We start from the raw sequence: 17209 nt of genomic DNA on the forward strand, positions 1-17209 counted from the left end.
ATATATTTACAAAAATATTTATTTATATTACATAAAAACAAAGTATAGCTGTACCTTCATGAAGAGAATACAACAATAATCAGTACATTTTAATTTTGAAGGGACAAACCCTGAAAGACAACATGTTGACAAAAAAACAACTTCAGATCATGTTAAGTTAAAGACTACAAACAACAGCTATGGCAGTAACTGACTTAAAGAGGCAGTGGTCTTGTGACAGGAATGTGCTCGTTTAGGAGAGTCTGGATCAAAAGTTTGAGTCTTCACAAGGAATTGGTCTGAACGTCACATCTGTATTTTTCTCCAGCAGAAGATCATAGCGACACAGAGGCCTGTTGAAAAGCATAGCAAATATTTAGTTGAATGAACCATTTGTTTTATGGCTGTCAATTGTACACTGGTTTTGTCTGTATTCTGTTTGAGACGTGTATTGACAAGCATGATTTAATCTTCACATCTAAAGAATTCATGTGAATAAAATGCTCCGTTTTGAGAGTACTGCTGATTTAATTCATATTGGCAATGAAAGTTTGAATCTAGCCTGTGGCATCAAACACGGGATTGGGAAATGTCAATGATGAACATTTCGGGATGCAAGAACCATTTACACTACCATTCAAAAGTTTGGTGTCTGTAATACTTTTTAATGTTTTTAAAAGAAGTCTCTTCTGCTCACCAAAGCTTCATTTATTTGATGATGAAAACAGTAATATTGTGAAATATTATCATTTAAAAGAACTGTTTTCTATTTGAATATATTGTAAAATGTAATTTATTCCTGTGATCAAAGCTGAATTTTCAGCATCATTACTCCAGTCTTCAGTGTCACACGATCCTTCAGAAATCATTCTAATTTGGTGATTTGCTGCTCAAGAAACATTTATTATTATCATCATCATCAATGTTGAAAACAGCTGTGCTGCTTAATATTTTTGTGGAAACCATGATAATGTTTGTCAGGATTCTTTAATAAATAGAAAGTTCAAAAGAGCAGCATTTATTTTAAATAGAAATATTTGTAACATTATAAATGAATTTACTGTCACTTTTCATCAGTTTAATGCATAATTGCTTAGTGGAAGTATTCATTTATTTTACAAAAAGCGAATCAAAAGCGTTTCTTTTTCGTTTTTTTTTTTTTTGCAAATAACTAAAGTTTCAGTTTGTTCCTCACATAGACCTATCATCGGGTCTGGAACTCTTGGAATATAGATCAGGTTCAGTCCCTGTTCATAATCAGAATTTTAGATTAACTCCTTCCTTTAAATAAAAATAAATACAATTATTGAGATGCACTCTTCTAAAAGCAGTGCTGCGTCCCAATTCACATACTATCCATCCTAAATAGTTTTCGAAAATAGAATTAGTTTGTCCCAAATCATAGTATGTTGAAATGAGTATTCCAAACATACCCAGATGGTCTGCTTTTTCCGGTTAGAATCCAAAGTGCAGATCCCTGCACACTCTTAACAGCTAATATTGCCCACAACCCATTGCGCTGTGGACGGGGATTTGATTAGAACTACAAACACGAATAAAAAGTATAAAAAAAAAAATACAAACATGACGGATGTGCGAGACCGACGGTTAAGCAGAACGGTTAAGATAAAGGGGTTTGAGTGATAAATAATCAATATCTAACCTGATGAAAAAAAATATTTATTAAATGTTATCCACACTTGAAATGAAAAGTACAATGAAAGTACAATTACTTTTTAGTTCAATGAAATGACCATGAATGCCAATAAAGAACCCTAATTTTTAAGAGTGTCCAAAATGCAAAGCGAATTTTACGAACACACCTGAGGTTGTTCTGTAGAGGAGTGAGGCGTATGTGCAGCACCCGTAGTTTCTTGCGTGGCCGGAGTCCTTTTGCTGGACAGAACTTCAGTGTGATCTCTTTAACAGGCTGGATGTCTCTGTCAAACTGAGCAAGAACGCTGGTCTCCACATACCTCTCAAACTTTAAGGATTTACTGGAAAAGGGATGAGAAACATTAGCATAAGCCCAAATAATGAATCTGGAGCTACTCTTTAATAAAGATACATGTCAGATATGAGACTTTCATGGACTTACTGGTTGAGTTCAACTTGTGTCTCTTCCTTTCCGTTATGTAATTTAATTGTTAAATATCCCCAGTGCAATTTCTGGTTCCATGTGACAATATCAACCTTGTAACCAAACTCTGATGGAGTGAAACATTTAATAATTAGAGTCTGTTTTACAGAACAACTGAAATGCAAAATTCTTATTAAAAATACTTAAAAGTTTTTTTTAAATAATTACCATTTAGTAATGCTTTTTTTTAAAAAAAAGGTGTCTCTTATGCTCACCAAGGCTGCAATTATTTGACCAAAAACACAGTAAAACACTAATATTGTTAGTATTACTAATTGATATTATTATTACAGTTTAAAAGAACTTATTACAGATCCTTCAGATATCATTATTTTATGCTGATTTGTTTTTTTAATGATTCTTTGATGAATAGAAAATTCAAAAGAAATTTGTGACATTATAAATGTCTTTGTCAATTTTGCTCAGATTAATTAATCTTTGCTGAATATTTTTGTTGTTATTATTGTTGTTGTTTTTTAATCTTACTTAACCAAACTTTTGAATGGTAGAGTATCACTGTTTCCACAACAATATTTAGCAGCTGTTTTCAACGTTGATACTAATAAGAAATGTTTCTTGAGCAGCAAATCGGCATATTAGAATGATTTCTGAAGGATCATGTGACACTGAAGACTGGAGTGATATTGAAAAATCAGCTTTGCATCACAGGAATAAATTATTTTAAAAAATATATTCAAATAGAAAACATTAATTGTAATATTATTTTAAAAATATTACTGTTTTACTCCATATTTGATCCAATAAATGCAGTCTTAAAACATTTTTAAAAAATCATAATTATTCCACATTTTTGACTGGTAGTGTATATCATACTGTATGACTAAAACAAAAAAATAATATTAACATGGACCATATAAGAAAGACTATATGGAATATACTATATGATACTTATAAAAATGTCACAATACACAACCATTTAAAATGAACTAGTGAAAGTGAGGGGAAAAATCTTAATGCTGATTAACAAATCTGGTCAAAATTGACCATAATAGTTGAATATAATCGAAATGCACTAAAAAGAAGCTCACTGCAGAATGGAGAAGCTTCATTAGTTTGGAAATATGTCCTTGTTTGATTAAGCTGCAGCAGTTGCTCCCTCCAGTGTACAACATCGTAACCTAGGCAAAGTAATGAAATGATGCGTGTCTCAGAACAGGCAATTAATCAAATTAAACTCAGAGTTTACTCAGTGTTTGGAGTTTACCAAAAACAGGACATCTAGCTGACTTAAACATCCCACAATCCATGCACTTCCCATCTAGGAAATCTGTGTAGGATTCACAGGGGTAGGCAGTAATGGGACAGGAGCCGTTCACAGAACTCATGTAGAGAAACACCGACCTCTGATGGTCACACTTGAAATACTGTGATCCTGTGGAAGATTAGAGAGAATTTTGTAAGAAGAATGAGATATTTAGAGAGAAAACACACCAGGTTCCGAAACAAACGCTCCAAATGTGTGAAAACACCCTAGTGCGTATAAAACACTAGACTTCTGCAGCGTATAAATACATACATTGTTACAATACAGGCTGTATAGAGCAACTTATCAAGTATATGTACAATAATTAAATAATATATACTATGTGTTGTGTTGAATTTAGGTCAAGTTAACACGACAACAACACATCAACAGTTAAAAAAATAGCAATGTTAAAGCAGGCTATATTTGACCCTACAAATCACCCGTAGTTTAAGCCAGGGTTGCCAAGTTACCTACATTATTTGTAGCACATCTCTCATCCATTAATGGCAAAGAGCTGTGTACTTGGTTACCTCCAGAGCAAAATATCAGCTGTCAAATTCTGCCCACTTTACCAGGAAATTCAAACAACAAATGGTTTTGATGCTCTCAAATGTGACAGATCGCTGTAGCGCCCCAGTTCAAGCGGAAGTGCAAAATGCTAGTTTTCTTCCACTTTGAGTTATAGCATGAAAAAACATGCATCATAAAGGTATGTTGAAAGATACAGTACAACTTATTGAGAAGTATCATGTCTCATGTAATGTTATAAGTGTTTATAAAAAGTACTTTATGTGCAACTAAGTTTCACACAAACATTTCAGTTTTTATTTGAATGTAATTATATCTGAAAATAAATAGCAACTGAATATAATAGTTTGGGCTCTATTGTTAATTTTAACATCTAATATTACAGTAATGTACCAAATAAGAGGGTTCCCAGTACAGTTTATAGCATTAGTTGGGAGAGAATTTTTTTTTCCCTTCAGAAAATCAAGCTATTGTAATCGGCAGATGTCACTCGGAATATACCATGGTATCCCTGTTCTTAATTGGCCAGCAAACTCGCCTGACCTTAACCCCATAGAAATTTAGTCTCAGTGCATCTCTAATTAAAATATTTTTATATTATTAATACTATATTATTTCGACTAATGTCAGTAGCATCATTATGATTTCATTGCTTACATGTTCATTTGCTTTACATTACAAAATTCAGAGAGGTATAGTTAGTGAGCAAATAAAAAAGGGCATTAAAATCTTGTAAATAAAAAAAAAAAATTATATATATATATATATATATATATATATATATATATATATATATATATATATATATATATATAATAAAATTTACAGTAAGGTTTCCTTTGTTAACTTCATTAGTTAACATGGACTATTAATCTTAGATAATGTTAATTTCTACGTTTACTAATACATTATTAAATTCAAATGCTGTATTTGTTAACATTAGTTCAAGCACTGTGAACATAAACAAACAATGAACCGTTGTATTTCTATTAACTAATGTAACAAATGTTTTGCTCAATGTAAGTTAACTAATGTTAACAAATGAGACCTTTATTGTAAAGTGTTACCAAATTTTTTTAATGAATATTTTCCATTTAGGTTACATTATTAAAATGATATAAAAGCTGACCTGAAAGGATGCTTTTGGGGCATCCTGGTTGGTCTGCTCCACCGTTTGCATAGTAGTCGATGTGACCCAGGAGATTGCGATAACCCAATGCTACAAGACAATGGCAACAATGAATTAACTAGGCCTAGACTTTCTTTTTGTATTATGCATGTGGTGTTTGCATTTGCAAATGTCACCGCCACAATGCAAAACAGCTGTGAGTGGTTGTTAGGGTGTCGCTTCCTGAACCGAATCAAGAGCCACCCTGATGTGAGAGAAAAACGCACCATCCATGTCTGTATGCAAAGCTTCCACAAACTTGGCATCAGTGGGGTCTAGACGTTCACTGGGATCTTTACCATTAAACTCTGGTCCTGCTGGATCCAGCGCTGATTAGAACAGAAGACGCTAATTTATTTAGCTGAACATATCATAATACTTGAAACTCATGATGGCTTAGAGCAGGGGTTCTCAACTCTGGCCCTTGAGGTCTACTTTCCTGCAGTTTTAGCTCCAACCCTGGTCCACCTGCCTATAACTTTCTAGTGCTGCATCCCAATTTCTAGTGCTACGCCCTAAAAAGTATGTACTCTTTTTGTGAAGAGGTGTGTGCAGCAGAAGAGTATACAAGCTTTGGGACATACTATCACATCATAATATTGTGTCTTTAATTGATGCTCTGTCGCATAGATTTTTTTAAATTAATTTTTGTAACTGCCTATTTTGGGGCATCATTAAATATGCGCCGATTCAGGCTGCTTCCCCTTTAAATGCTTGCGCTCCCCGCCCCCGAGCTCGCAACTGTATAATACATTGCATAAAGTTCACCCAGCTAATATAACCCTCAAAATGGATCTTTACAAAATGTTCGTCATGCATCATTTAAGTATAGTATTTATTTGGATGTTTACATTTGATTCTGAATGAGTTTGAGGCTATGCTCCGTGGCTAACGGGCTAAAGCTAACATTACACACTGTTGGAGAGATTTATAAAGAATGAAGTTGTGTTTATGCATTATACAGACTGCAAGTGTTTAAAAATGAAAATAGTAATGACTCGTCTCCGTGAATACAGTAAGAAATGATGGTAACTTTAACCACATTTAACAGTACATTAGCAACATGCTAACGAAAAATTTAGAAAGACAATTTACAAATATCACTAAAAATATCATGATATCATGGATCATGTCAGTTATTATTGCTCCATCTGCCATTTTTCGCTATTGTTCTTGCTTTCTTACCTAGTCTGATGATTCAGCTGTGCACAGATCCAGACGTTAATACTGGCTGCCCTTGTCTAAAGCCCTAAACTTGGGCTGGCATATGCAAATATTGGAGGCGTACATATTAATGATCCTGACTGTTACGTAACAGTCGGTGTTATGTTGAGATTCGCCTGTTCTTCGGAGGTCTTTTAAACAAATGAGATTTACATAAGAAGGAGGAAACAATGGTGTTTGAGACTCACTGCATGTCATTTCCATGTACTGAACTCTTGTTATTCAACTATCCCAAGGTAAATTCAATTGTCAATTCTATGGCACCTTTAATTGAAATATTAAATAAACAAACTCAATCTTTATGGTTAAGTGTTAGTTAACATCAGCACATTAGCATGTGCAAATGTAACTATCAAAGTGCCTAACACAATATACAGTACTTGCATGAATTGTATGCAGTATATATAGCCTTGAAGTTTTGCAGCCCATTTTCGACCTTCGACCTAACTACAGGCACTACTCTTCACCACGATGGTAAAAACTTCAAAAACTTCAAAACTTCAACATCACAGAAACACCTTTAAATACCTAAATATCAGCATTAAACAATAACATTAACACATATCCCCCTATATTAATCTTGTGCAAAAACACAAATTTATTCTTCACAGTCTGATGCAAAGCATGCTGGGAGCTAGAAATCTGCTGAAACTCAGTCATTTTAAGTTCTGGTTACTAATATCAGATTTTGAGTTCACATAACTTTTTTCTATTAAGTCCAATGAACTTTCAGTAATATTTGAGTGAAATTAACTCATGTCATTTAATTAGTTTAAAATTTGGTTTTACAGTAGAAACAGATCTTTATAAAAGTTCACATTGTTGTTATAAAAAAATAACATGGATAACAATAAATAAACATTTCTTATCAGGTTAAATGTTTGTCATTAGTCACTCAAACCCTTCATCTAAACCTCTCTACTTAACCGTTGATTGTGCACATCTGCCATGTTTGTAGTTTTTAACACTTTTTATTCATGTTTGTAGTTCTGTACCGAATCCTCCTCCAAAGCGCAATGGGTTGTGGGCAATATTAGCTGTTATAGGGTGCAAAGATCCACACTTCGAAAATCTACCAGAAATAGTAGACCATTCGGAGACTTTTGGCATACCCTTTTCAATATACTATGCTTTGGGACACACTTATTGTAATCTCAACTGCAACACGTAATATGGCGGAATACGTCTCGCCTTCTAAGTAAAAGAGCCAATCGCTGATTGACAAAGTCATTGCTGCACTGCAGCTGCTGTTAGAAGCTCTCCTTGAAACTTTCCTTGAAAGGTACTTTGGTAGTAAGCCTGAAGAACTTGATGAGCTTGTTCAGGTGTGTTTGATTAGGGTTGGAGCTAAACTCTGCAGGAAAGTGGACCTCGAGGGCCAGAGCTGAGAACCCCTGGCTTAAAGGTTTAGAAGGCGAGTTAATGAATCTTACCTGTTATTCTGTCAATTTCACCATTAAAGTTGGCCCCAGTGAATCCTGAAATATGGGCCCCTAGACTGACACCAATCATGTGAATGGAGCTCAGTTTGGCCCCATTGTCCTGTAATGTCAACCATGCACACATGAGTACTTCACACCAGAATATGGGAGAAAGTAACAGAAAATAAAATCTCACAAAAGATGATTCAACTAAATGGGATTCCCATAACTTTTGGTAAAGTCACTATGGAAATAAAAATGGACAATTCTTATTTTTATGGAATGTTGCAGTGTTTACTATAAATTATTTATCTGTGCACATAATTATTAAAAAAACAAAAAACAAACATGTGCTCTTGTCATCTTTAATAAAAAAATTCATCCATCCAGTCAATTCCAGTGGTCAAAATGAAGTCCTGTCCTACATCTTTTCTAATTGGCAAAGCCATTTCACTCAGAGTATGTCACAACAGAGAAGAAAACATGATAAGTTCTGTCTTTCAATCCCTCCCTTTCAGAAACCTGTCACTCACATGAAACACTCGAGCAATTAGCAAACGACAATGATCCAACTATCCAATCAATTCCCGTTTAACAAAACCAAGCCCCACCCTATATTTTCTTAAGCAGTTTCACTCAACTATACATCGCAATAGGAAAGAAAAGATGGCCACAATTTCTGCTTAATGCCAACTTTAAAGACAAGGCCATAGATACTTGTAGGTAACTTTGACCTACCACAAACATGACTATTATGTCATCATAAGGACTGCATTAAAATAAGGTCCCTTTCTGTTTATTCAAGTCTCCACTTGAGCAAGTTAATGATTAACGCACAACTATAAAATGTCTGTATGCTTCACGTGAACAAACAAACCTACTGCCATTGCGCAAGACTACACAACAATAACCACAGAACCTTAAAGGGCTCAGATGTGTTTTTTTTTTTTTTTCCCCCTACTCGTGTTGTTCATGACCACTTTCCACCCTCTCTCTGAACCTTAGAATTAAATGGCCTGTTTTTTTTTCTTTGCCTATAAAGGCATCATACATTGCTTAAAGTTTTCTGTTCTTTGTTTATGTATTTCTTATTAAAATTTTGAAAGGCTAGTCCCTTTTTTATTAGCCAGTTAGCTGAACATCACAGCCGTTTGCTACTTGCCAATCAGTTTCTGTTGCACTCTCACTGAAAAATCTGTGTTCACTATTATTGTAAATTTCAAAGTTGAGATGAAATGAAAATTCACCTTATCTATTTTGTAAATGCATGTTATAGATTTTATTGTAAACAATGTCTAGATTTCATCTTTAAAATTTATTTTGACCTTGTAATGTGTAATCAAAATGTCATAACTCGATCTTTTGGTGAAAACAACAAACTTCTCTCTAGTGATGAATGCCAGATCTTTACATCATTTAGTCCAATTAAACTCCACCCCTCCATAATCATCTGCAAGCTTGCATTTATTTGCGAATGCAACACCCACATCTCAATATCCAATCAACAACCAATGGATTGAACCTTGAAGTCCCATACTATGTTTTTCATGCATGTTGATGGTGTAACCCACAGTATCAAGGCAAAAGCCAAAGAAGAAGCAGCTTGTTGTGTTCATTTTCGGAGAAGCAGCAGCAGTTTTGGTGGCAAATAGACAGCGAATTTTGTTGCAGCTTGAGTTGTTAAAGGTGCCCTAGAATGTTCTTTCACAAGATGTAATATAAGTCTAAGGTATGTCTGTGAATGTGTCTGTGTCTGTGAATGTGTCTGTGAAGTTTCAGCTCAAAATACCCCATAGATTTTTTTTATTAATTTTTTTAACTGCCTATTTTTGGGCCATAAACTATGCACCGATTCAGGCTGCGGCCCCTTTAAATCGCGCGCTCCCTGCCCCCCCGAGCTCTCGACTATAATACAGTGCATTTACAAAGTTCACACAGCTAATATAACCCTCAAATGGATCTTTACAAGATGTTCGTCATGCATGCTGCATGCATGCTTCGGATCATGTGAGTATAGTATTTATTTGGATGTTTACATTTGATTCTGAATGAGTTTGATAGTGCTCCGTGGCTAAAGCTAACACACTGTTGGAGAGATTTATCAAGAATGAAGTTGTGTTTATGCATTATACAGACTGCAAGTGTTTAAAAATGAAAATAGCGATGGCTCGTCTCCATGAATACAGTAATAAACGATGGTAACTTTAAGCACATTTAACAGTACATTAGCAACATGCTAACAAAACATTTAGAAAGACAATTTACAAATATCACTAAAAATATCATGTAATCATGGATCATGTCAGTTATTATCGCTCCATCTGCCATTTTTCGCTATTGTCCTTGCTTGCTTACCTAGTCTGATGATTCAGCTGTGCACAGATCCAGACGTTAATACTGGCTGCCCTTGTGTAATGCCTTGAACATGGGCTGGCATATGCAAATATTGGAGGCGTACATATTAATGATCCCGACTGTTACGTAACAGTCGGTGTTATGTTGAGATTTGCCCGTTTTTCTGAGGTCTTTTAAACAAATGAGATTTACACAAGAAGGAAGAAACAATGGTGTTTGAGACTCACTGTATGTCATTTCCATGTACTGAACTCTTGTTATTCAACTATGCCAAGGTAAATTCAATTTTTGATTCTAGGGCACCTTTAAATATCGAAGTGTAGTTATGTTGCAAGCGGAAATGCAACACTATTGTAGATTTTTTTTTTACCAGAGGGAGGGGTTCTAGCAGACCAATCACAGCGCTTGCGGTCAATGTAGAATTGACGTTTTGTTACATTTTTGGAGAGGTGCACGTCAGGCTACATATGCACACAGCCTATGATGTAGCTATGGCGTAGGTTCAACGCAGAAGTATAAATCAGCCTTAAATGAGTCTAGGAATGCATATAATGCATCAATTAAATATAGCATAATTGTTGACATCTAGCACACCAACAATTTGGACTCACCCACTTATTAATTTCCTGTAAGCTCACCCAGAATTTGGCTGGATCTGAACTCATAGTATATAACATAATTCTATATTGTAGGCGAAAAACAGTATGCAAAGAGTAATGTGTCCGAATTCACAGTACTCATAAAATAGTAGGTGAAAGTACCCAGATGACCTACTACTTCCACTGAGATTATGAATTGCACATCAAGTGGTCACTTTACTATCCCATGAGGCCACGGGAGAGGATATTTGAATGATAGTCAAACGACTGAAGTGATGTTGGTAGGTCACATTACAATAACAACGACAAGTAATTACTTATTCAGAAGAAGTACCTACTCAGCGAGTATGTGCAACCTATGATCAAAAACATACTAACTGTACTAGGGATGTTTACATTTACCTTCATTTTCTGGATGAGCTCAGTAAGATTTGCAGCCACCTTGCGGGTGTTTTTCACGACTTTCCAGTAGTTCACACTGGTTGCACCACGGTTCCAATCCACCACAATAACGTTCATGTCACGGCGCTTCAGAAGAAACTCCACAAACGTGTACAGCCACACTGGGGGTGAGCCGGTGGGGCGGTAGCCGTGGATAAGGAAGGTGGTGGGAGAGCTGAGGTTGAAGTGAGGATTGTTGAAGGGCTCTTGGTGGGAGAGCAGCTGACCGCAGGAGATGTTGGCCCGTGTGTAAAGCAGCAATCTAACATCCAAAGACGTCCCAGCAATGGAGTCTTTAAAGCTAAGGTCTGTCATCTCCTCACATTCCTGAGCTTTAGGGAGAAAGTAAACAATGTTTCAAGGCTGGCTTAAAAAACAAAACAAAACTTTAGTATTCAATTTCATACAAGATACAACTTTGATGGCGGTCAATGCATTTGATTAAAAATATGATTATTCAAAATATTTCATAGGAGACTGAGATCCATTGCTGACATTTTGTACAAATGATTTTTTATTTTTTTTTTTAAATACAGTGAAGCTTTCATCACTAATTTACTAAATCAATTATTTTGCAGACACTGTAATTCATTTAAAAATTATCAAATTTAAAAATACACAAAATATTTATATTTCTGATCATCTTTCCGATAACATTTGAAAATCTTTCTTATGATTACTATTCAGCCAAGTCAATGTAATTAATACGTTATGTAATTAAAGATGTAATTAAAAAGTTATTTGATAAAATGCAGTGTTATTGTGTCAACATGAGGGGTCAGCTTGGTTGCCAGGTTTTCACAACAAAACCCACCCAAATGCTACTGAAAACTAGCCCAATTGCGTTTCAGATGGGGTCTCCAGGTAAAAATTGCGTTTTGTGTGGTAAAATACACGTTTTTGGCGGGGTTCCCCTAGTAAAATTAGCATTCCAGGGGATAAATATCAAGTTATTTGGGGTCGCTAACCCCCCGGACATGAAAAACAACCTGCAACAACAATGTTAAAGCAGCTCGATTCTTGATTTTTAAAGTAGCCCGGGCATTGGGTTGCCTATTGCCCCCCTCCTCCACAGCATAATTCGCCTATGAAAAAACATTTTAGACACAATATTGCCAGTTTGTCTATTTTACCTCTGCTAATGAAAAAGTCAAAGCACTTCAAAGTCAAAGCTGAGTCCACCATCGCACATCTCAAAGCAACATACCATAGTGGAGTTTCGTTCCTGAAAGAGTCAGTGTGTTTGAATGCATCGGATAAGCGAGCGATTCAATGACTCACTCATAAAAACAATCACTTGTCTCTACTTAATGGTATACTGCCGTAACTTCCAGAAGGAGTAAATCCCTACTAGTAATACACAGACTGACAGTCTGTCTAGAAGGCATAGACACAGACGAGCGAGAATCGGATATAATTCTTATATAATCGGTTCTTAAAAATAAAACTCAGCTTTGTAAGGTTTTTTTTTTTTTTTTTGGACAGCACAAGAATGGAAGCTTATTTCCACCACAGTTTTTTTTTTTTTAAAAAGGTAATTGCAACTTTTTATCTCATCATTCTGACGTTTTTTTCCTTGCAATTGTGTTTCTCTCTCACAATTCAGATTTTTTGTTTATATCTCAATTCTAAGAAAAAGTCAGAATTGCGGGATATAAACTCGCAATTGTAAGTTATAAAATTACAATTTTATAATTGCTAACAATTCTGACTTTTTTCGCAATAGTGAGTTTTTAACAGAATTGCGAACAAACAAAAAGTCAGAATTGTGAGATATAAACTCACAATTGCAAGCAAAAATGTCAGAATTGTGAGATAAGAGTGCAATTACCTTTTTATTTGAGTTTTTTACGTGGCGGAAACAAGCTTCCATAAATTTCTTTAGAATAATTTTGTAATAGCTTCATAAGTAAAGTCTATGGTATTTACTGCACTATCAGTCACGGGGAAACTGTTCTCACATCACACTGACGGCAGAAGGTCTGGACTCCATCGCAGCTTTCATTGGCCAGGGACCGCCCAAGAGGCCTTCTGACCGACATGTAAAGCAACCAATCACAGTTTGTTGTGTTCCACATCATGTTTAGGGACTTGAAAATATAAAGTCAATCGATGCGTCAATGATAACAGACCGGCGTGCATCTAGTAAATTATTCAGTCAACAACATCGTACAAGTTTACTGCAACAATGGTGCTGCAAACTTCACATACTCTTGAAAAACCAGCGATTAGTTGATGCTGATAAGCGCTCATTGTCACAGTTGTAAACACAATGTCTTTTTTCTTCCATGAGGGGGTTTGGCTTCACATCGGCTTTGTTTTAAGGCGGACTGTGAAAGAATGTGACACACACGTCTCCCAGAAATCCTATAGAATTCAACCAATCAGATGATGACTTCGTCTCCAATTTTGTGTGCCATATGCATCAGGCTAAGGGTGAGACTAACTGAGACCCTAAAGTTGTCAAGTTTTTCAGTTTTTTGGGCAGAAAACCAAGACTTTTTTTTTGAAGGGAACTGACTTTTTTTAATCCACAAATTTACTTTGGAACTATAACTTTACTTAATTTTAAAAAGTGGCTTATCAAAGCAATTAGCATCTCCCAGCACATGCTAGTGCTTTTCCATGTTGTTTTTGAAAGCAATGGTATTGGCGTATGTGTCCAAGAACTTCTGAGGGTCACTGGATATCAAAGTACTACTGGAATCTGATACCATCAATGTACTGCGGTCCTACTGTTTTATAAGAGAGACACCCAAAAGGAATACAATGTAGTCTACAAATGGCCTAACATATGTTCTTTTTACATTTACACTTAAAAGCAGACGAAAATGAGTGGTAAAGGTGTGCACGTATGTTTGAGTTTACAGGAAAAGTGAGAATAATGCTACAGTACATCTGTGGAGCCCACACATGGAATTATTTTAACATTTCAAGAGAACTTATAAAGTAACACCCACCAAAAGTGAGATAACATCCACTGTGAGTAATATAGAAACTGTATTTTTTTTTTTCTTCTCACAGCTGATTGTCTCATGGCGTTTTAAGCCACAATGGTTAACCACGGTGAAGTGTAAGCATTTGGAAAAATGTCATGTGGTTATAAAACTAAACATTTGTTGCAACATTACCTCTACAAGTGCCAAACAACATCAGCGTCACATATACGAGCCCCAAGAAGAACGTCCTGTAGAACTGCAAGGAGAAAAAAGCATGACAAAAACCTCAGATAATGTGTTGTTGTCTAAGAGCGGATTTCACAGTTCTCATCTTAGCAGGGTTTTTTTCTCACTTTACAGTGCGAATGGGTTTATAGAGCAGAGTTGCAAACTTGTTTTGCTTTCTTATTCATTACGAGCCATATAACACTGTTTGGCATTTCTTTGTGGAAAACCACGCATCATGTATTTTGCTCATAATGAAACCATAAGTTTCCAGTGACCCCAACGCACACTCACATTCAGTTTCAATGAAACTCATTACTGTGCAATAGGGTGTGTATCATTTTTTCTTTTTATTATTTTAGTATCATTAAAATACTATTATAGTTTTAGTTAATATTTTGAATTAGATTTTAGTTTTCTTTTAGTAATTTTGTTTTTGTGCATTTTTATTAGTTTTTTTTTTTTTTAAATGTCTATATAGTTTTTATTAAGTTTTAGTTTATTTAGTTTTCATTTATTTTAGTACTTCAGCATAAACTAATGAAACTGAGAAAATTTGCCTTGACAATAAGCTGAAATAAATTTTATTTTATTTCAGTGAATGTTTATGTTTGTGTTATATATATATATATATATATATATATATATATATATATATATATATATATATATATATATATATATATATATATATATGTTATAGCTTTAGGTTTAGTTAATTAACAACAATAACCCTAGTCTGTAGTTCCCATGAGGAAAACAGCTTAGAAACAGCTGTTTACTATAGTATACACTACCAGTCAAAAGCTTGGAAACATTACTATTTTTAATTTTTTGAACGAAGTCTCTTATGCTCATTAAGGCTGCACTTATTTCATAATTAATACAGAAAAAAAACAATAATATTGTGAATTATTACAATTTAAAATTATGGTTTTCTATTTTAATATACTTTAAAATATAATTTATTTCTCTTTCTTTTTTCAGCATCATTACTCCAGTCTTCAGTGTCACATGATTCTTCAGAAATCATTCTAATATGCTGATTTGATACTCAGTTATCAATGTTGAAAACAGTTGTGTTGCTTAATATATTTTTGGAACCTGTGATACTTTTTTCAGGATTCATTGATGAATAAAAGTTTAAAAAGACCAGCATTTATTCAAAATATAAATCTTTTCTAACAATATAAATCTTTACTATCACTTTTTATCAATTTAACACATCCGTGCTGAATAAAAGTATTAATTTCTTTCAAAAAAAAAAAAAAAAAAAAAAAAAAAAAAGACTGACCCCAGACTTTTGAACGGTAGTGTATGTTACAAAAGATTTCTATATTAAATAAATGCTGATATTTTTTTTTACTTTTTATTCATCAAAGAATCCTGAAAAAGTATCACAGGTTATAAAATAATGAGCAGCACAACTGTTTCCAACATTAATAATAAATCAGTATATTAGAATGATTTCTGAAGGATCATGTGACACTGAAGACTGGAGTAATGATGCTGAAAATTCAGCTTTGCATCACAGAAATAAATTACATTTTTAAAGTATATTAAAATAGAAAACCATAATTTTAAATTGTAATAATATTTCACAATATTATTGTTTTTTCTGTATTTATTATGAAATAAATGCAGCCTTAATGAGCATAAGAGACTTCATTCAAAAACATTAAAAATAGTAATGTTTCCAAACTTTTGACTGGTAGTGTATACTATAATATAGTGATTTTAAAATGCAGGAAGGTTTGTGTGAAGAACAGGTTTAGGTGGTTAAGGGATACAAAAAAATATTTAGCTCAGCATTAAAACCATAGAAGTAAATGGAAAACCACACCATTGAACATCAGCTCAAACAGACAGTCTCTGTGTTTTAGAAAGTCATTGTGGGTTTGTGCATATCTCAGACACTCTGCAGCTAACGTTGAAAAGAAGACAAACTGGTTTTAACCTGTTGTCATAGGGAGAGTATAAGAATGTGCTTCCCAAACAAGTATTCCCAAACAAGCAAAACAAATCACATTAATATTTCTGTGTTCTCTGTTAACTGTGTTCTCAGTTAAAACAACTGTACACAATATAATATGCTCTGAGTCTGACAAACCACTAATATAAACAATCACACAAACATACTGTAGCCAGGTGATCACCAGTGGACATAAACATAGTATATTCAAACAAAGAGCAGTTATTATCTGCAAACAAGGAATATTTGACATGAAATGAGGAGACATCTTACCATGTTGGAAGAGTAACCAGACATTTATGTCTGAAAACGTCAGGGTTGCTGATAGTTCATTTGAAGACACCAGGAAATAGTAAGGTGACACACTTACTGACTGAGCAACTCCTCCTGACATTTACTGCTCCACCCACCATCCTACAAACTTCCACCTACAGGTGGCACATTCCTGAAATCTGATCCCGATTGTGTGTCGTACCTGTTGTGATAAAATGCAGGACTCAACAAGAATCTTGCTGTGACTTTACACTGAATTAAACATTTTTGAGGCACTGATAGACTGCATGGGCATATTATTTTTACGTTGGCTGACCAAAATAACTTTGGAAAACTATCAAATTAAATATATAAATCAATGTATATATAATTAATATATTATATATTACAATATAGTATAAATAATACATTTATACCTGGCATTGTTATTAAAGATAGCTTTTCAAATGACTCTAAGAAAATTAAATATGAAAAATTAAATTAAATCCAAATACAGATTACAAACAAAATTTCAAAATTAATGTTTTGTTACCTTCTTCAATGACACTTTTTGTCCAGATATTTTAAGGGCGATATCGACATCTAGTGGTTCGCTGTGGTACTGCGCTGTCGCAATTCAACTATTCATCACGACAAACCAAACACCATCCTTATAAAAAGAGTGCATGACAGTGCAGC

General features: G+C 34.4%; 1 protein-coding gene across 1 annotated transcript; it reads right to left on the reverse strand.

Moving 5' to 3' along the window:
• Position 1: 1 nt before the first annotated feature.
• Positions 2-17204, reverse strand: lipia (lipase, member Ia). Its single transcript, XM_048166220.1, has 12 exons — positions 17064-17204; positions 16532-16733; positions 14254-14317; positions 11084-11454; positions 7740-7848; positions 5310-5411; positions 5044-5133; positions 3345-3512; positions 3169-3258; positions 2078-2186; positions 1803-1976; positions 2-332 (listed from the first exon to the last, which is right to left on the reverse strand). The coding sequence occupies exons 2-12, from the start codon at positions 16553-16555 to the stop codon at positions 248-250; spliced, it is 1386 nt and encodes a 461-aa protein (XP_048022177.1). The 5' UTR covers positions 16556-16733; positions 17064-17204; the 3' UTR covers positions 2-247.
• Positions 17205-17209: the final 5 nt, after the last annotated feature.

Source organism: Megalobrama amblycephala, linkage group LG18 (assembly GCF_018812025.1).
Source record: "Megalobrama amblycephala isolate DHTTF-2021 linkage group LG18, ASM1881202v1, whole genome shotgun sequence".
Classification (NCBI taxonomy): Eukaryota; Metazoa; Chordata; class Actinopteri; order Cypriniformes; family Xenocyprididae; genus Megalobrama; species Megalobrama amblycephala.